Raw genomic sequence first — 21,916 nt, 5'->3', positions numbered from 1 at the left:
CTGAGAGTTGCTAGGAGATGCCCTGTTCCCTTCACAGAGCTTCTATCAGAGTGCCTGGCTGTTAAACCACTCTGGCCACTGGAGCTCTGTCAGGAGACACTTCCCAGGATTCTCTGGGGAAAGCCATGACTGTCTCACGTGAAATCAAAGTCTGGTGTGGGTGTGGCCCCAATTAGGCAAGCCCAGCAGCTGGGAGTCTGGCTTTTACAACACTGACAGTTGGTTCTTACTGAGCATGCCCAACATTTTCATTGAGTTCAAGGCAAAATTTCTTAAATTAATTAAAAATCAGCCACACATTTTTTAAACCTTTAAACTGCAGAAGATTAAGGTCAGAGTATGGGGCAAGGTCAGTATTAGAATTACAGGTACTCTGTGGACATGGCTGATTTTAAATTAATTTCAACAGATTATGAGAACTCTGACAGGAAAAAGTCCAAAAGGGCTCTGAGTTTTTTTCTCTTTTTTACACTTTGAACTCTCGATTCTCTGACTGTTTTGTGAATCACCAGGAAAATTTAAAAGGTTGTTAAGCAAGTGTTTCTGAGTTTAGAACTATACGTTTTGTAAGGTTTTGTTTTGAAATGAGCTTATGGGAAGGATCAGAATGGCATGGGGTAGGGTTGCCAGGTTCAGGGCCTGAGAATGATTCTGTATCTTTAAGAGAAGAGACAATTCTGCCAAGTGTAGGTGTTCTTGCAACACTGTAATGGGAAAAACCACAAGGTGGAATTCTCCCTTCCCCCGGCAACCAAGAGGTCTTCTGTATCTTTATAAGTTGTGCAGGGGGAAGGGAGAATTCCACCTTGTGGTTTTTCCCATTACAATGTTGCAAGAACACCTGCAAGTTGGCTGACTTTCTCTTCTCCTAAAGATGCAGGATCAGTCTCAGGCCCTGAGCCTGGCAACCCTACGTGGGGGGTATTTTCAATTTAACATTGTGGAATGTGAAAAATGCATGCTGACTATAGTATACAGCCACTCCCATTGCTGTATAATTAGACTTGTAAATGACAGAACGATAGGCACAATACAGGGGCCGGAACATTTTCCGCTGCATGTCCAATATCAACTTAGTGGTGGTTTAAAAACCTTCCTCTCGCATGGCTACTCCAATAAAAATTGGAATCCTGCACAATTGCTTTAAAGGAGAAATGCACATATTGATGTTGAACCTCCTGCATTGTGTCTGTTGCAGTTCTTAGGTAGAGGCTAGATGCAAGGATTAGAAGATCTGAAAGAACCGTTGTCTTTGATGAAAGCCAATGCGGAGCAGCAGCGAAGAGACTGTACGATGAATCAGGAAGGCCTCAGTACAAACCCTGCCTCTGTCAAGCCTGAATGCTCTCCCACCTGTAATACAGTGTGGGGATAATAATGACCAACCTATTAAAAGACTCAAAGGGGTGTATATGGAATGCTTTTGAACAGTCTTACAGCACACTTAAAATGTCTGAAGCACAGCACAAGTTGTGGGATCGTTTTAACAAACTTTTCATTAAGTCCCTTTGGAGGTTTTCCTCAGTTTCTTTGTTGGATTTGAGGGTGGTACTTCCCTCTTTGGGGAACCTGTGTGGGGCTCCAGATGTTGCTGGACTACAATTCCCATCAGCCCCAAGTCAGGGATGATGGGAATTGCAGTCCAAGAGGGACTTGGAGGGCCACAGATATCCCATCTCTGTTTTAGAACATTTCAGAGTCACCCATCCACTCAGAAACTGACTGTATAAGGCTGTGTACAATAACCCTCCAGGTAGTAGTATCATTTCCACTGACAGCACCAGAGAAGGGAGATTTGTTTTTATTAAATAGTGCAATACACTTTCTTTAAAAAAAAAATTAAAAGGCAGACCTGCCTTAGGTCTCACATGGCAAGACCCAAGAGCAGCCTCTTCCTCTCTGCCCACCCTTTCCTATTCAGCTTCAGTGGCAATCTCATGAATTCCCACTTGTAGGAAAATGAGTTCATTCTTTTGGAGAGCACAAAGAGAGAGCCAATACTGTGCAGTTGGTATGTGCGTGGGAAGCCCTTTCTCTTCTATGCACACAGAGAGGCAAGGTCCAATCTTGCTTTGAACTGCCTGTCTCTAGCCTTCCCAGCAGTGGGCAGGTATCAGCTCCAGTGGTTCCTCAGAAGCCCCTTTCACACCATTTGGGACCTCTCCCATTTACAGTCATTCACATCCAGCCTGCATGGAATACTTAGAAGCTTGCCGGGAAACCTCAAGCCCAACAACAGCAGCAGCAGCTCCAGTTTTACTTTAGTTTTTATGAAGTTCAGCATGCCGAGTGGCTCCTTCCAAGCTGGGACCTGACAGCAGAGCTCTTGCCCCCTAGCTCAGATGAGTCGCTCTTCTGGGGGCAGCTTGAGGTTGGCGTTAGTTTCCACACGGGCACCCACCTGCTCCTCATTGCTGGGCCGGTAGGTTCCTTCTGTCTGGCGCTTCTCCCGGACTTTGAGTCCCATGAAAACCAAGAGGCCAATCAGCAGGAGCCCCCCAAAAACACATGGCACAGCTATGGCAGCTGCCAGCTCTGACGGCTGCCACAGGGAAAGAAAACGGGGAGAAGAACATGGTTACTCACTATTGGGCAGCTGAGGAGTGCAGAACAGGGCAGGTTCTAACACGGGCAGGGGTGGAAATGTTACCACAAGAAGCCTGGGCCTCACTGCATGGTCCTTAAATAACTTGGCACCTGCACTCCACAAACCAAGACATGTTCATGGGCATCCCTGAGAAATATGGCTGCCAAACATATGGCCACACTGCTTGTGTAGTCAGACCAACTGGGGAGAGCACATGGGTGGCCAGCACAGCATCAGGATGCCAAATATCTGTCTGATATAAATCTTAACCCTTTGCCAGACATGCAGCCCAAATCCAGTTGTCAACTGCCAACCCAAATCATCAACTGACCACAGCGAAAGAGGCCAAATCCACCTCTCTCCCATTTTCCATGTGACAGTTCTTATATTTGCTACAATATTGTCTCCGCCCTGCTTTTTGGCGTTCTGCTAATATGGTGGCGCCAGTGGAGTGATCAGCACGGGGAGCTCCAGCCACTGCGCTCCAGCTGACAGCTATCATAGGGATCAGCTGAAGCACGCAAGCTCACACGCTACAGCTGAGTAGGGCCCCACTTTCCAGCGGTTTTTGGTGGGGGCCTGGAACAGAACCTGCCATATGAGTGGGACCCTACTATAGTGATATTAGCTGCCTTGAGCCACGTCCGATGCCCTAAGCACAGCCCAACAATGGTGCCCCCCTCAGCCCTTCCATTGCTTAACTGACAAGTTTGGCTGTCACAAATGCATGTTCATGATGAGTATACACTACAAAGGGCAAAAGAACTCAATAAGTACTGAAGGTGAAATAAGAGACTGAAAATTCCATTTTCTTCCAGGCCAGACCCCACAACTCTATTAATTTTTTTTAAAATTAAATTTTATTTAACACTAAATAGCAGTAAGCAATATAAGCAAATTATTTACTTATAACTAGGGCAACAGAAAAAATACAAATTTTCAACACTGTTTTATGCATTTCTTAATAAAATTGTTATAAGGGAAAAATGCAAATATAAAAATTTATTGAAAATGATTTTTAATTACCGCCCCAAAGATTACAAGGCACTGGCTGAGTGGGTGAAGGAAGGAATCATTGCCTCCTCACAACAAGGCAGAGTTCCAGTGTGCCTAAAAGAGGCAGCTGTAAGGCCTTTGTTGAAAAAGCCATCCCTGGATCCCTCCATAATGGATAATTATCGGCCAGTGTCCAATATCCCATTTTTGGGCAAGGTAATAGAGCGTGTGGTGGCCTCCCAGCTCCAGGGATTCCTGGATGAAACGGAGTATCTAGATCCATTTCAGTCTGGTTTCAGGCCTGGTTATGGGACGGAGACAGCTTTGGTCACCTTGGTGGACGACCTACGCAGAGAACTGGACAGGGGGAGTGTGTCCCTGTTGGTTCTGCTGGACCTCTCAGCGGCTTTCGATACCATCGACCATGGTATCCTTCTGGGCCGCCTTGCTGGGATGGGACTTGGGGGCACTGTTTTACAGTGGCTCCGTTCCTTCCTGGAGGGACGAACCCAGAAAGTGGTGCTGGGGGATTCCTGTTCGACTCCTTGGCCGTTGGCCTGTGGGGTCCCTCAGGGCTCAGTTTTGTCCCCCATGCTATTTAACATCTACATGAAACCACTGGGAGAGGTTGTCCGGGGGTTTGGGGTTCGGTGCCATCAGTATACTGATGACACCCAACTCTACTTCTCCTTTCCACCTAACTCCAGTGTTAAACCGGTGTCTGTCATCAGTGGTGGACTGGATGAGGGCGAACAAATTGAAGCTTAATCCAGACAAGACAGAGGTGCTCCTGGTCAGTCGAAAGGCAAATCAGGGAATAGGGATTCAGCCTGTGCTGGATGGGGTTACACTCGCAGTTCGCAGTTTGGGTGTGTTCCTGGACTCAGCTTTAAATTTGGAGGCCCAGGTTTCTGCGGTGGCCAGGAGTGCTTTTGCACAATTAAGATTAGTGCGCCAACTACGCCCATTCCTTGAGCCATCTGATCTGGCCATGGTGACACATGCCTTAGTTACATCCCGTTTAGATTACTGTAACGCGCTCTACGTGGGGCTGCCTCTAAAGACTGTTCGGAAACTTCAGTTGGTGCAACGTGCTGCAGCCAGAATGTTAACTGGGGCTGGTTACAGGGACCGTACGACTCCCCTGTTACAAAAGCTCCACTGGTTGCCACTCTGTTTCCGTACACAATTCAAAGTGCTGGTGATGACCTATAAAGCCCTATATGGCTTAGGTCCAGGCTATCTGTCAGACCGTATCTCCCTATATGAGCCTGCCCGGGCCCTGAGATCCTAAGGAGAGGCCCTTCTCTCAATACCTACGTCCTCACAAGCACGACTAGTGGGGACGCGAGATAGGGCCTTTTCAGTGGCTGCCCCAAGGCTTTGGAACTCCCTTCCTAGGGAAGCAAGAATGGCCCCCTCCTTGCAGTCCTTCCGTCAGCAAGCAAAGACTTTTTTATTTCAACAAGCCTTTGGAACTGAAAGCTGTTAAGGACAGGTCTTGAAGGGTGCTGCATTACTATTGTCTAATTGTATTATTTTAAACTGAGTTTGAATTATTTTAACTGTATGTATGAATGGTTTTAATACTGTAAATTGTTTAATTTGATTTTAATCTAGACTTTTGTATGTTTTTAATTATATGTGTGCTTTTATCTGGAAGCCGCCGTGAGTCCCAGTTTTGGAAAAAGGGCGGGGTAAAAATAATGATAATAAATAAATAAAAATAAATAAAATAAGATCTGATATTATCTCTACTGAAATTACGTGATCTCGAGAGCATACTTTTCAATTTTGAAAATCCTCTTTCTACAGAAATCAATGCTGGTGGACAATTTTTATAAAAGATATTCTAATGGAGAAATATCATTATTTGTACAAAACAAAACATCTTTTATTTCATTGCTTTCTAACCTTGAAGATACATAGCATTTCAGCATACATGGATCAAAACATGCAAAATAATGCTTATTGACATTAGTGCCTACTTATAACTTTATTTATACTTTTCAAAGTTTTCTCCTATATTTTTTAATTGCAAAGTCTTTGATCAAGTTCTCAAAACTAATCTGGCGTAACAAATCTGCTTCTATACTTAGCAGAGACAAGGCATCCAGCCTGTCTTGTCGCATAGTTGTTCTGTTGGGATTTTTAATATGCTTGAGCTGAGAAAATGAACGCTCAGCTGTGCAATTTGTGACCATTAATGTTACAAATATACACAAGGCAATATATATATATTTATAATGATTAGAAAAACACTGAAATTTATGCAGAAAAACTTTGGTAAGACAGTCAAACATACTGAACTCTAGGTCTATGTCTGAACACCTTCAAGCTTTTAAACTTTAGTCACTCACCATACCAAAGAAAACATTTTTTTAACAATTCAGATTAAAGTCGAACACGGCAGATACGGAGAATTACAAAGTTGAGTGTGGCAGTGAAAGAGTTGAGAGTGAAGGGCATGATAGCTAGGGGAAAAAACTCTGTGGTGCCCTAAGCACGTGCTTATTTTGCTTAATGGTTAATCCATCACTGCTTTGAGCATGCCAACAACTATTCAATTTGCCACAATCAGCAAGGGGTTCAAAAGGACTCAGTATGCATTTTCCTGCTCTGCCCACAGGGAACTGGCCTGGTATAAGCATAGCAATCAAGTTAAGCTATGATCTGTCTCCACCTGGCTTCCCCAGGCAATGTTGTCCCCTTTAGGGAAGACTTTGCCCGCACCCAGCTCGCACCTCCCAAAAGCTGACACACACACCCCCAAGACATACATACCGAAAGGCGATTTGAAGAAGAGGATGAGGTGGGGTTTACTGTAGTGCTGTCTTTTGGAGAGAGGAGACAAAAAACAGGAGTTAGAGAGGAGGAAGGGACCAGCTTTCACATGTCTCAGATTATCTTTCACTAGACTGTGAACCATTTATGCCCCCTCCTCCCCTTTCATTTAATCATAGCCCTGAAGTAATAAGTAATGCCAGGGTACTCTCCACATGCAGGGCCATATGCAGAATGGTCCAGTTCACTGGGTCTACACACACACACCTTTTTTGGAGGACAAATTACTACCTGGGTGAGTGACTGAACCAGGTTTTTTTAAAAGCAGATTTTCTATCTGCACCAAAAAACAACAACGTTGGTCTGAACCAGGCTTTTAACATCCCTGGGGGTTACACAGAGGGCTGAGCCTTGCAGACATACTTACTGACATTCATTACAAGCCATAGGCAATAATTATACTGTAGGAGATTCAGCTATTCCCATTCCTAGACCCTAATTTATTAGTGACTTACACTGAAAGTCTATATATCCTGCCTTATCAGCTTTCCAGATGGAAATAAGAATATAAGAGCCCTGCTGGTTCAGGCCAGTGGCCCATCTAGTTCAGCATCCTGTTCACATAGTAGCCAACCAGATTCCCACGGCTCAGGACTTGAGCACAACAGCACTCCCCCCTCCTGCAGTTTCCAGCAACTGGTATTTGGAAGCATACTGCCTCCAACTATGGATGCACAGTCATCATAGTCTTATCCTCTATGAAATAAGTGTCACGGAAGGCTTATGGCAAAAACTGTGAAGTTAAAATCTACCTTAACGCAAACACAGTGCTCCAAACAAAGTTAAGGTACAAACATAAAATACATAATTATAAAATGATGTCAAATATGTACGTAGACAGTCAATATAAAATCCCTATTCTCATAATAATAAAGATGGCCAGCAAAACAATAAAAAAAACCAGTGCCCATACACAATGAAGTACAAAATATATGATATAATCAACACAATATCAATATGAAGATAAAGGGCAACTTATAAGCAGTGGCCAATAGACATAAATCAATGCCCATATGTAATTAATTGCAAAATGTATAGCATAGCCAAACGCATTTCGACAATTAGTCTTATTCAGGGGCTTTCATGATGAGCATACACGACAAAGGGCAAAAAATATAATTAAGAACATTAACTACTAATGGTGAATGCCTCCAAGTGAAGAATGTTATACCATTTCCTTCTGTCAATCAATTATCAAAAATATGTATTGACATTTTTACCAACGTAACATATCCTAGGGATATTACTGTATTTAATCAGCCAAGTCATTGGAGGAGGTTAATTATATTTCTTTTGCCCTTTGTAGTGTATACTCATCATGAACATGCATTTGTGACAGCCAAACTACGTATACACCTAAAAATCTGTTCGAGTGTGAAGCAGCCCTCAGGCTCTACACTGGGGGGGGGGGGGTCTTCATCGATATGTGGAAGACAGGTGCATTTTTAAAAAGAACCCCCTTGGACACATGAGGCCTGAGTTACCAGATCTTATTTTTCTCCAGAAGCATTCATTTACAGGACTAGATTCACTGCTTGCAACCCCTCCTGAGACAGGTGTGTTCTTGTTTAGATAGTTTTTACTCTCGATCATTCAATTTCCATCTCAGGCTGGGCACTGCTCTTGTCACAAGAGACTACCTGATTTCACAGGTAGAACAACCTGTTTTCTGCTGTCTTCTCTCACCCACTGTGCTGGGGAGGGCATGAGTGAGTCAACCAGAGCCCATTCCTTGAGCCAATACAGCCCAAGGAACACCCCTGAAAGAGCAGTTTACAAGTGAACGAAGACGCTTAAAGGAAATTCAGAGTGCCTCTGATGCATTCCTAGGAAAGAGAGCTCACTTCTGCTTTCTGGATGATCTGTCACCTTGACTTCAAACTATATCTTGATCAGAAGAAATCTAAAGTCTTATGACTCTTTTTCAAACTAAAATTCTCCAACCTTAAATTGAATTCTACCAAGAACAGGTGTGGGTGACTTTGAACCACCAGCCCCAGTTGCTAGGCCAAAAGCAATTTGCTTCCATTCCTCCCCCCCAAAAAATCTCCCCAAAAGTTAAATATTCTTCAGATACTCTGTATTTGTATTGATAACCTTTTTTGACAACCCATGATGTTTTGATAATATTTCAAAACTGAGAAGTTGCTATCCAATAGAATTTTGTAGCTGACATGCCACATTATTTTGCAGCATGCAAAATATAATGGCTGGCATCTAATGGTATTGTTATGGGTTTGGGGGCTGAGATAGATGATTTCTATGAGTCCCCTTCCAGCCTCTGATTTGGAACCCTGCACCTGGAGATGAGAAACCTGCTCCGCTGGTCAGATGAGTATCTTTTGTTGATCTAACAGAGTAGCCAGGTGTGCTAATGGATCTGCCTGGGGTTCCCTACCCCTCACTAGAGGTGCCAGACACCCCACTCTCACCCCCAAATAAGAACACCCAGCAAGCCCTCCCCCCATCACTTTTCCTTCATTTGGAGCAGCAGTGAAGGTAGCACTCACCTTGACAGAAAGCAGGCTGTAAGAGAGACTGAAGAGACACTGCCAGAAGTAATCCAAACTGTCCCGAGCGAGCCATCACCCTCCTCCCCAGCCAAGAGAGGGGCAGGGGGAAGCAGAGGTCTCCACTGCCTCTTCCCGAGGAAGGAAGGAAGACTGGTAATCAGGCAATACACTCACTTTGCCCTGCAGCTACCTCCAGAATGCCTCAGCCAGATCCTCAGTGGGTATAAACCCTGGCTATGTATGATGGCAAAGTTAAAAGCTTGGTTTCCAAGCTAGAATACAAAAAAGAAAAAGGCAGTCGATTATACTCAGAAATCTATAGCTGCTTCTGCTCTTTGTAGGAGGGTGCACTGCAGGGATGGAAAACCTGTGGGAGATGTTGTTGGACTCCCAACTTCCAGCAGCCACAGCCAGCAAGGCCAATGGCTTGCGATCTATTTATTTAATGCATATATATCCCACCTTTTAGGAAAATCCTTTTACAAGGGAGCTTACAAAGAAATAAAGTAACAATACATAAAAAAACATACATGAAAACAAACCACAATACAATCAATAATTTGATGAATAATCCAAAACAGCCAGTAATAAATATTAAAACAGCACAATAAAATTATAATCACAACATAAAATAGAAAGCAATGCAATTAAAATGAAAGTTATGAAAAGGCCATGGTACGCATATAGGTTTTTAACGCTCGTCTGAAAGTCTGGAGATTATCAGATTTCTTTCAAGTTGAGCAGCGGCACCGCCACTGAAAAAGCTGTCTCTGTTGTGCTCACCAGCTTAAACCAAGAGGGCCTAGGAAGCAGATCTTAAAAGACATGATAGTGGTGTATAAAATTAATCAGGGTGTGGAGAAAATGGATAGGGAGTTTTTATTTTATTTATTTATTTATTTATTATTATACAGCCACAAAAGTGGCTGTATACTATAGCCAGCGGGGATTTTTCACATTCCGCAATGTTCAATTGAAAATACCCCCCATGCCATTCTGATGCTTCCCCCTATAGCTGCCCAATTTCCCTGCTTTTTAAAGTTTGATAGAATAGCTGTGGGCTATAGGTATGTTCTTAAACCACAAGGTTTTTTGCCTATTAGTGAATTTAATTTATATCCCGCCCTTCCTCCCAGCAGGAGCCCAATCCTTCTCCATCTTTCAAAAAACTCAGGGCCACCCAATGAAGCTCAGTGTTGGAAGACTCAGGACAGGCGAAAGAAAGTACTTCTTCACATAGTGCAGAGTTAAACTATGGAATTCACTTCCACACTCAAATTCCACCAAGCCTTTTCCAGGGCCCGATTTAATTGCCTCTCCTCCTCACTTTTAGTAGGCCGCTATCAGGGCACACCCTTTGAACTCCGCTTATGCCCCTGCAGCAATGCAGATGTCGAGTCTTTGTCCCATGTTTTCTTTGTCTGCCCCCTTTATAGCATTTGAATGTTCTAGATATTTAAACCCAATTTTAAAAAACTTTCCTGGCAGGCCCAAAATCTCATTACTGCGACATCTCTTGGCCGGCCTAGACAAGTCAACAACTCTATCTGTTGCCAAGTTTGTTTTCGCTGCCCATCCAGTTGTATACAAAAGCGGTAAGGACAGCAAAGAAGCTCTATTTTGCTGCCTCTATTAGATCATCTTTATGCCGCCCAGCGGAGCTTTTTAAAGTCGTGCGAGGGCTCTTACACTCTGGCCCCCACGATACTATGGAAACATCTGAGACCCGCTGCAACGAAATTGCTGGACACTTTCAAGATAAGATCGCATGTATCCGCAGGGACCTTGACTCTGATGTTGTGACAGATGAATCCATTGAAGTGTCCGGAGCACGGCCTTGTCCTTCTTTATTGGATGAGTTTCAGTTGGTGCAGCTTGAGGAAGTGGACAAGGTGCTTGGAATGGTTCGGGCAACCACGTCTGTTCTGGATCCTTGCCCATCTTGGCTAGTGAAAGCTAGCAGGGCTGGGACCACCGGTTGGGCCAAGGAAGTGGTTAACGCCTCCTTGAGGGAGGGAGTAGTCCCTGGTAGCCTCAAGGAGGCAGTAGTGAGACCTCTTTTAAAGAAACCCTCCTTGGACCCAGATAATCTGAATAACTATAGACCGGTGGCGAATGTCCCTTTTTTGGGCAAGGTTTTGGAGCGGGTGGTTGCCAGCCAACTCCAGGCGCTCTTGGATGAAACCGATTATCTAGATCCGTTTCAATCCGGTTTCAGGCCCGGTTTTGGCACCGAAACAGCCTTGGTTGCCCTGTATGATGACCTTTGTCGGGAGAGGGACAGGGGGAGTGTGACTCTGTTGATTCTCCTTGATCTCTCAGCGGTGTTTGATACCATCGACCATGGTATCCTTCTGGGGAGACTCGCGGAGTTGGGTGTCAGGGTCACTGCTTGGCAGTGGTTCCGCTCCTACTTCACGGATCATCACCAGAAGGTAGTGCTTGGGGAACATCACTCGATACCATGGACTCTCCATTGTGGAGTCCCCCAGGAATCTGTCTTGTCCCCCATGCTTTTCAACATCTACATGCAGCCGCTGGGTGCGGTCATCAGGAGTTTTGGAGTGCGTTGCCATCAGTACGCTGATGACACGCAGCTCTATTTCTCCTTTTCATCTTCCTCAGGTGAGTCTGTTGATGTGCTGAACCGTTGCCTGACCGCGATAATGGACTGGATGAGAGCTAATAAACTGAGACTCAATCCAGACAAGACCGAGACATTGTTGGTGAACGCCTTCCCTGCTCAGATGGTGGATGCTTACCCTGTTCTGGATGGGGTTACACTCCCCCTGAAAGAACAGGTACGTAGTTTGGGGGTTCTTGGGAGATCCAGTGCCTGCAAGGGAAGAGGACCATCACCGCCCAGGGAGGGAGAGCCATCTGCCTGCTTTGCTGCGCTGCTGCTTGGATAACATCTCTGCTCTCTCCTTCTTGGGCTCCTGCTCTGCACGTTGGCACCTTGCAGGACCAGGCCCCAGGTACTCAGCCAGCTGTGCCTGATACTGTTCCACCTGTCCCTTCTCTGGAGGGGATATATAAGCCGGCTGGCTGAGGGGGCTTGGGAGATCCAGTGCCTGCTGTCCATCGCTTTTGGGCCCCTATTACATCAGCTACTACGGACTGCCGGTTGCTGAAGCCCCTCGGATGCTGTTGTGCTGTCTGAATGTATGAGTGGGTTGTATGAGTGAGTGTGTGATTGTGTGTATATGCCATGAGTTTTATTATTTATTTTATTTTTATTACGTGCCTGGGCGAGAGGACAGTGTTGTGGGAGGGAGGACCAAAGGGGGCCCCTATTAGTGTAGTGACGGGTAATGGGAGGTATGGCGCTGTGAGGAGGACATGCCAGTTAAGGGGAACTCGCCCCAGACAACTGGTGGCTGTGACGTGTTCCGGTCCTCCCCACACCCACAGGATTGCTGGTAGTTCTATCAGCCAACCCTCGGATCTCCAGTTGCTGCTTTTCAATGCCAGATCAGTAAATAATAAAACCTCCCTCATCCATGACCTAATTGTGGATGAGGCGCCCGATCTGGCATGTATTACCAAGACCTGGGTGAGCGATCTGGGAGGTATTAATCTCTCCCAGTTGTGCCCACCTGGGTATTCGGTTCAGCATCTGGGTAGATCCGAGGGTCGGGGAGGGGGAATCGCTGTGGTCTATAGAAGTTCCATCCCTCTTGTTAGGCACCCTATCCAGGTGGCTAATGGTCTAGAGTGTCTACACATAACGTTGGGTCAGCGAGACAGACTGGGAATACTGTTGGTGTACCGTCCACCCTGCTGCCCAACAGCCTCCCTAACTGAGCTGACAGAGGTGGTCTCGGATCTATTGTTGCATTCCCCCCAACTTTTGGTATTGGGGGATCTCAACATTCATGCTGAGGCCGCTTTATCTGGAGCAGCTCAGGACTTCATGACCTCCATGACAGCCATGGGGCTGTCTCAATTTGCTACTGGCCCTACGCATGTGTCGGGGCACACTCTGGACTTGATTTTTGCCTCTGGATTAGGGGATGGTGATCTGAGAGTGAGGAATTTTACATCTATTCCTTTGTCATGGTCAGATCACCGCCTATTAAGGTTTAGACTCACATTGTCTTCTCCCCTCTGCAAGGGTGGAGGACCAATTAAGATGGTCCGTCCCCGGAGACTAATGAATCCTGAGGGTTTTCTGATGGCTCTAGGGAATTTTCCGGCTGATAGAATTGACTGACCTGTCAAAACCCTGGCCACGCTGTGGAATACAGAAATGGCCCGGGCAGTTGACACGATCGCCCCGGTGAGCCCTCTCCGTTGCAGAGCTCAATTGGCTCCCTGGTTTACCCCGGAGCTAAGAGTGATGAAGCAAGAAAGGAGACGGCTTGAGTGCAAATGGAGGCGAACTCCCGACGGCTGTAATCATGCACTTGTGAGGGTCTCTACCAAACTCTATGTGAAGGCAGTGAGAGCAGCAAAGAAGCAATACTTTGCTGTCTCTATTCAGTCATCTCTTAACCGCCCAGCGGAACTTTATAAAGTTGTCCGGGGACTTTTACACTCTGGTCCCGAGGACGCAATAACACCATCAATTGCCCGCTGTAATGAGTTTGCACGATACTTTCGTGATAAGATCATGAACATCCGCCGGGACCTTGACTCCATTATTGTAGCAGTTGATCCTAATGAGGTGTCCAGAGCACAGTCTTGTCCTGTTTTACTGGATGAGTTTCAGTTGGTACAGCTCGAGGATGTGGACAAGGTGCTTGGACAGGTGCGGGCGACCACTTCTGCTCTGGATCCTTGCCCCTCATGGCTAATAAAAGCTAGCAGGAATGGAACAGCCGGCTGGGCCAAGGAGGTGATTAATGCCTCTTTACGAGAGGGAGTGGTCCCATCCTGCCTGAAACAGGCGGTGGTGAGACCGCTCCTAAAAAAACCCTCCTTGGACCCTGATAATTTGGACAACTATAGGCCGGTAGCAAATGTTCCATTCCTGGGCAAGGTCCTAGAGCGTGTGGTCGCTCGCCAACTCCAGGCTCTCTTGGATGAAACTGATTATCTGGACCCATTTCAATCGGGCTTTCGGCCGGGGTTTGGTACAGAAACGGCCTTGGTCGCCCTGTATGATGACCTCTGTCGGGAGAAAGACAGAGGGAGTGTAACTCTGTTGGTTCTCCTTGATCTCTCAGCGGCGTTTGATACCATCGACCATGGTATCCTTCTGGAGCGACTTACGGATTTAGGAGTGGGAGGCACTGCTTGGCGGTGGCTCTGCTCCTATCTCGGGAATCGTCTCCAGAAGGTGATGCTGGGGGAACATTACTCGAGTCCCTGGGTACTCCAATATGGAGTCCCACAGGGTTCAGTTCTGTCCCCCATGCTTTTCAATATCTATATGAAGCTGCTGGGTGAGGTCATCAGGAGTTTTGGAGTGCGTTTCCAGCAATATGCTGATGATACGCAGCTCTACTACTCCTTTTCATCTTCGTCAGGTGAGGCTGTTGATGTACTAGACCGCTGCCTGGCCGCGATAATGGGCTGGATGAGAGCTAATAAACTGAAACTCAATCCTAACAAGACTGAGATGCTGTTGGTGGGAGGACCCTCTGCCCAGATGGTTGACGTTCTACCTGTCCTAGATGGGGTTACACTCCCCCTAAAGGAACAGGTACGTAGTTTGGGGGTCTTATTAGATCCGCTCCTGTCACTTGAGGCTCAGGTAGCCTCGGTGGCACGGAATGCATTCTACCAGCTTCGGCTGGTAGCCCAACTACGACCCTATCTGGACAGGGAGAATCTCGCCTCAGTTATCCATGCTATGGTAACCTCTAGATTGGACTACTGTAATGCACTCTACGTGGGGCTACCTGTGAAGACGGTTCGGAAACTTCAGCTAGTGCAAAATGCTGCGGCCAGAGTTCTCACTGGGACAAAGAAATTTGACCATATAACACCTGTCCTGGCGCAGCTGCACTGGCTACCGATATGTTTCCGGGCCAGATTCAAAGTGTTGGTTCTTACCTATAAAGCCCTAAACGGCATCGGACCGCAATACCTGGTGGAACGCCTCTCTCGCTATGTACCTACCCGTTCACTACGCTCGACGTCGAAGGCCCTTCTCCGGGTCCCAACTCATAAAGAGGCCCGGAGATCAACAACTAGATCTAGGGCCTTCTCGGTGGTGGCCCCCGAACTATGGAATGCCCTCCCAGACGAGATACGCCTGGCGCCTTCTTTGTTATCTTTTCGGCGCCAGGTAAAAACCTACCTTTTCGTCCAGGCTTTTTAAACATTTTAAATTTAATTTTAAACCTAATATGGATTTTAATTTATAAACTCATGGCAATTCTATTTCAGATTTTTATCATGTTATATTTTTCACACTTGCTCATATTTTAATTGTGATTTTATTTGTTGTACACCGCCCTGAGAGCTTTCTGCTATAGGGCGGTCTAGAAATGTAATAAAATAAAATAAAATAAAATTCTTCTCGACTCTTCCTTGTCTCTCGAGGCCCAAGTGGCCTCGGTGGCACGGAATGCGTTTTACCATCTTCGTCTGGTAGCCCAACTACGCCCCTATCTGGACAGGGACGACCTCGCCTCCGTTGTCCACGCTCTGGTAACTTCAAGATTGGATTACTGTAATGCGCCCTACATAGGGCTGCCCTTGAAGACAGTTCGGAAGCTTCAGCTGGTGCAGAACGCAGCTGCCAGATTATTGACGAGGACCAGTCGGTCTTCGCATATAACACCTGTCCTGGCGTGTCTGCACTGGCTTCCTATTTGCTTCCGGGCGAGATTCAAGGTGCTGGTTTTGACCTATAAAGCCTTACACGGCGTGGGACCTCAATACCTTGTGGAACGCCTCTCTCGCTATGAACCTACCCGTTCACTTCGTTCAGAATCTAAGGCCCTCCTCCGGGTACCAACCCATCGGGAAGCCCGGAGGGTGGTTACGAGATCTAGGGCCTTTTCTGTGGTGGCCCCTGAGTTGTGGAACAGCCTCCCCGAAGAGGTACGCCTGGCGCCTACACTTCCATCTTTTCGGCACCAGGTAAAGACCTTTTTATGCTCCCAGGCATTTTAATCTTCTTAACTTTTTTAATCTTTTAATCTGTATTTTAATTTTTGTAGTATTTATTTTGTTTTTGCTGTGCTTTTCGTTGTTTGTTTGTATATGTTTTTGTATTTTTATTATGATATATTGTATTTTATTTTGTTTGTTCACCGCCCTGAGAGCTATTTCGCTAAGGGCGGTATATAAATTGAAATAATAAATAAATAAATAATACTCTCCATTCCGCAGCGCATACACAACTTTGCTACACCTCTCAACAGAGAGAAATTCCGACACATTTCAAGTACTTGAACAGTGCTATCATATCTCCCCTCAGTCTTCTCCAGGCTAAACATGCCCAGTTCTTTCAGTCTCTCCTCATAGGACTTAGCTTCCAGTCCCCTGATCATCCTTGTTGCCCTCCTGTGAACCTGTTCCAGTTTGTCTGCATCCTTCTTGAAGTGCAGAGACCAGAACTGGATGCAGCACTCAAGATGAGGCCTAACCAGTGCTGAATAGAGGGGAACTAATACTTCACGCCATTTGGAAAATATAGTTCTGTTAATGCAGCCTAATATAGCATTTGCCTTTTTTGCAGCCACATCACACTGTTGGCTCAAATTCAGATTGTGATCAACAACAATTCCAAGATCCTTCTCACATGTCGTACTGCTGAGCCAAGTATCCCCCATCTTATAACTGTGCATTTGGTTTCTTTTTCCTAAATGTAGAATTTTGCATTTATCCCTGTTGAATTTCATTCTGTTGTTTTCAGCCCAATGCTCCAGCCTATCAAGGTCCCTTTGAATTTTGTTTCTGTCTTCCATGGTATTAGCTGTGCCCCCCAATTTTGTATCATCTGCAAATTTGATAAGCATGCTCTGTACCTCCTCATCCAAGTCGTTAATAAAAACGTTGAAGAGCACTGGGCCCAGGACCGAGCCCTGTGGTACCCCACTCGTTACTTCTGCCCAGTTTTGTCATGCTGTGTCCCTATAAGTATCCAATTTCATACTATGGTTGTACAATACTTCCTTTACATTTTAAGTATGCCTTGGGGTAGTCATGGTTCTCCATTGTTTTCATCCTGAGGGGCAGAGAGGCTGAGAGATGGAGAGTAGCCCATGGTCACCCACTACAGTTTATAGCTCATTTCCATTTTGAAAAATTAATTAAAACAATTTACATGCAGGCAAAATTTATTAAGTGGATTCACACTATATGTGTAAAGCACATCCAACTCACATTTAAGGCGCATGACTTCCCCTAAGGAATTCTGGGAAGTGTCATTTCCCCCTCACAGTTATAGTTCTCACCATTTTTAACAAACTGCAGTTCCCATGATTCTGTGGTGGGATTCATGTCCTTCAAGTGGGTGTTGAATGTGCTTTAAAGGAATGGTGTGGATCTGCCCTAGGTATGATGTTCATTCAAGAGTGAATTGAAAAGAACAATTTTAAAAGATACTTCTTAATCTTACTCATTTCTCAGACCTCTTTCTGAAGTAAAGGGTCAAATCTGTAAAAAAGTTTGGAGCAGCCACGTTAAATGATAAGAGCAGGGTATTCCAGGCAGGGGGTTGCCAGCCCTGTTTGGATATGGATGTCTTTGCAGAAGAACCCTAGTCAAGGTTTACCAACAGCACAATCCAAACTATATCTGCTTAGAAGTCAGTCCTGTTGAGTTCTATGGGGCTTAATCCCTTAGTAAGTGTTTTTAGAATTGCAGCCTTCAGGGGCATCCATCTTTACTCTCGAATGCTCCCATCTAACATCTCCACAACACTAGGCTCCTTTGTCTCTGCAGTGGCCTTCTGGTGACTGCCCTGGCATGAAGGCACTAAACCCTTCTTGCTAAAAGCAAGTAGGCTAGATTAAATGTTCCCTACCCAGGCTCCATCTTTTAACTAAGATTTCTACCTTAATTTCCAATCAGATTTTTTTTAATTGTATGCTCCAAGCAACTGTGATTGATGCTTAATGTATCATACTTAATGACATCACTGGGGCCCGCCCCATGACATCACTCGGGCCCACCCTGTGACATCACTCGGGCCCGCCCCTCAAATCTCAGGTTTTGGGATGCTTCTGACCTGGCAACCCTATTTATTAGTGATTTTTCAGAATTGGACACCATTCAGATATGAGTATGCATATGTTGCAATACACAAATATATATAATAAAATAAATAAACATTAACTCAACAAGATTTTTTTTAAACAGAAATGCATTTTTTTCTGGGGGAGGGCGGGCTTTGGGGGGAACTGCATCCGGCCCTTGGGGTTTCTTGACAACTCTTAGCACCTTTCACAATCTACACTTCCCAGGAGTCTTTGGAAGAAGCCATGGCTGTTACAAGTGGAATAAATGTACAGTGTGAATGTGGCCAAAGATGTTCTCCTGAACTGGCAATTTCCCATGGAGGGTGTAGTAAGAAGAGATGCAGCCTTGTAACAGAAGTTAACATCTGGCCTTGCACATTCTTGGAGACAGCCAATGCTTCCTAGTGACAATTCCCTTGAGTTTTCAGCATGGGCCCGCCCCCTCTCATTCACACAAATTGCGCCTAGGGAAAAACACAGTCACTACATCAAGCACTGCGCTGGGCAAGAATGTACTTGGTCTATAGCAGCTGAATCCTCAGGAATGGCAAGAGTGACTAAACTGGCCCCTAGGGTCAATGAACATATTTCATTTTTTAGGTGTACACCTAAGATATGTTAAGCACATACTTAAAAATGGGATGGGTTTGCAGACGTGTGTGTCATACAAGGTACACTCACCAGGGAGCCAGAACTATTATTATTTATTTATTGAATGTATATCCCGCCCTTCCTCTTGAAGGAACCTAGGGCAGCACGAACAAAGCAATTTAACAACAAAAAGAAAAGTATACTAAAACCCAGTTATATCTTAAAAACATCATTCCACCAAGGTTGCCAGCAACAGTTTCCCTTCAGCCATCAAAGCAGCTGCTCTTTCCTGCCAAATGTACTCAAAGTGCCATGTGAGTTTACAAGAAGCTCTAAGTGAGTGTGCAAGGTCTGTCCTAGCAACCCTCATCAACTGGATCCAGGAATGAGAGCAAGTCCAGACAGCCCAGCAGGAACCAGTTAGACTAATTACATGGGTCATAATGTCCCTTTTATGCCATTTTTCTAGGGGACAGCACCACACCCTGCAGCTGTATCTATTAAAAATATGCACAGCGTTTATTTTCTTACTCAATAAAAGAATGGATACTGCACATTAAATTTGTTCCTATTTAGATGGTGCAGGACACTGACTCTGAAACAATTTTTATGACATGCACTGAACTTTTGGAAATTTGCGGCGGGAGGGTGTGTGTGGAATGTACTTACAGTGTGAGACTATATTGATGATGTCTGGATGCAAAACAAGTTGTTAGTTCTGGACCTCTTCAGTCATACTTTGAGCGCCTTTTTACTTTGCCTATCATTTTGCTCTGTGAACAGTAGCAAGCTCATGACTGTCAATGCAAGTAGAGAGAAAGGGGGGGGGAAACCCTGAACAGATCACTTTAGCAAGGCAATTCACCAGAAAGAGAACAAAGAAATTAACTTGTTAGCACAGGAAGTTTATGTGCATCCAGTTTCAGCACTATTTATACAAACTTGTGGCCCTTCATAACACTCTCATCAGCCCCACTCAGCACCAGCATGGCCAATGGTCAGGGATAATGAAAGTTATAGCCCAACAGCATTTGGAGAGCCACTAATTCCTCACCTGATTTATACCCTACATATGAACTCATTCTTTCTCAAGGCTTGGCTGAGACAGAACAAATGGCTCCAATAACAAAGGGAAAGTGTTTACGTATTTTTTAAAAACAATTTATAGCCAGCGTAATTTTTCAGAACAAATTCAAGATGACTATCAATACCAACAGCATAAAATATAAAACAATATGCAATTCAGCCAAATCATAAATCAAAATATTATCATAAAAACCAAGACCACAAGAGCAGAGCTGAGTCATTTACACCTGTAGGAAAGGAGCACCAAGGGGTTTCCATCCAGTGTGTTGTTCTCTGGAGGGGAAAGACACAGTCAGAAGGAAGGGGGGGGAGATCCATCAATATCTCAATGAGAAAGTATCTCCTTGGGGTCTGTGGTCATAGGAATTTCCCCAGGTGAAACCAGACAAAGGGCTGGAGAATTACAGATCGGAATCCTCCAGAGGGGAAAGAGGCCAAGCTTCATAACCACCCATATTAGCATTCTACCACGTTACAAGGTGAGAAAAGGAACAGAATTGCAACAAAGAGATATCAAACTACAGGTGTAAGGATCACTGCCAATGATTTCTAGAGTTTTGACTCTAACACACACCCAGAGATGTGAGACCCAGTGTGGTGTAGTGGTTTGACTGCTGGACTAGGACCTGGAAGACGAGGGTTCAGATTCCCCACTCAGCCATGAAGCTCACTAGGTGACCTTGGTCAAGTTCAGCCTAACCTACCTCATAGGGTTGTTGTGAAGATAAAACGAGGATGAGAACCATGTACTGCTACCTTGAGCTCCTTCAAGGAAGAATGGCAAATAAATGTAAAAACAGTAACAAATAACAATGCCTACAATTAGAAGGCTCTTTACATCTCAAGGATCCTCCTGCTCTAACCACTAGACTTCACCTTCTGGCCAGAGTTAAGACTTAGAGGTCTTCTCAATCAAGGAGTTGAATCACACTGTTACTCTTTTTACTCAGACATAAATCCCTCCAGCAAGGGATTATGACATTTGCTGCAAAGTAATCCCTTTCATAACTATCCTCCAAAGGCTATCTAGCCTACCCCCCTACCACCCCAAAGCTCAGGATTTGAATCAACCAAGATGTCTAAGAATCTTCATCTTTCCAGAGCAGCAGCACTGAGTATTTCCCAAAGGTGATCAAGCAAATCGGAGCATTTGACAGGAAGCCATTAATCCCAGGTGGAAACAAAACAGGATCACCCAGGGCCTTCTGTCAGCTGCTGTTCTAGGCACTAACCCATCCCTCGCTTGAGAAACCTGCATTCCTTACCCTGAAGAGCTGACATCAGGCACCCTTTCACTAGAAGCCTCTAAAACCCTGTACATCAGTAATGGGGAACTGTGGCCCTCCCGACATTGTTGAACTGCAATCAGGGCCAGATTAAGCTGAGGAGGGCCACTAGGCTGATTCTGAGCTGCCTGCCGTCCCATCCCATCCCCCCCGCTTCACCTACCTTTCCGCTTTTTTTGCGGCTGCGCGCACTGCACTCACAGGTTTGCCATCAATCAAGATGGCGGCCGAGGTTTCCCTAAGGGGCTGAAGCCTCTGCCGCCATCTTGCTTGATGGCAGCAAGATGGCGGCAGAGGCTTCAACCCCTTAGGGAAACCTCGGCCGCCATCTTTTTTTTTTTTTAATAATTTTTATTCAAATTTTTCCAAAAACAAACAAAACAAAGTCAAAAAGACCTAACAATACATCAACAAAAAAATGAAAATAAAATAGTTGACTTCCGATTTGTCGCAGATCAGCTATAAGTATATAATATACATCAAACCTGTCCCTTAATGTATACATACAGAGTCCCTTTTCTCCATAGGCTGTCTTAATTAATCGTCAAATCCCAGTATCATCATTTTATTTTGATCTTTCAACAAAAAGTCTAAGAGAGGTTTCCATTCCTTAAGAAATGTATCTGTCGATTTTTCTCTAAGTAAACATGTCAATTTATCCATTTCTACTAAGTCCATTAATTTCAATAACCATTCTTCCATTGTTGGTGTTGATTCCATTTTCCACTTTTGTGCATATAATAATCTTGCTGCCGTAATCATATATAATATTATTCTTCCATATTTCTTTTCTATTTGTTTATCCATAAAACCCAATAAAAAAAATTCTGGTTTTGACTGAATATTTATCTTTAGAATTTTTTGCATCTT

At 44.9% G+C, this 21,916-nt stretch overlaps 1 protein-coding gene across 4 annotated transcripts in view; it reads right to left on the bottom strand.

Moving 5' to 3' along the window:
• Positions 1-1,785: 1,785 nt before the first annotated feature.
• The window catches only part of CRB3 (crumbs cell polarity complex component 3), a 36,562-nt gene continuing 16,431 nt past the window's right edge, over positions 1,786-21,916 (bottom strand). For all 4 annotated transcript variants that reach the window (XM_061613907.1, XM_061613906.1, XM_061613905.1 and 1 more), the window contains 3 exons: positions 8,938-9,212; positions 6,368-6,417; positions 1,786-2,542 (listed from right to left, as the gene is read on the bottom strand). In XM_061613907.1, coding sequence (XP_061469891.1) covers positions 2,339-2,542; positions 6,368-6,417; positions 8,938-9,013 — 330 coding nt within the window. In that variant the 5' untranslated portion in view covers positions 9,014-9,212 and the 3' untranslated portion in view covers positions 1,786-2,338. The remainder of the gene's footprint in view (positions 2,543-6,367; positions 6,418-8,937; positions 9,213-21,916) is intronic.

The sequence above is a fragment of the Rhineura floridana genome, chromosome 3 (assembly GCF_030035675.1).
Source record: "Rhineura floridana isolate rRhiFlo1 chromosome 3, rRhiFlo1.hap2, whole genome shotgun sequence".
Taxonomy (NCBI): Eukaryota; Metazoa; Chordata; class Lepidosauria; order Squamata; family Rhineuridae; genus Rhineura; species Rhineura floridana.
Note: the sequence above shows the minus strand (reverse complement) of the source record. Positions and strands in the feature narration are given on the sequence as shown.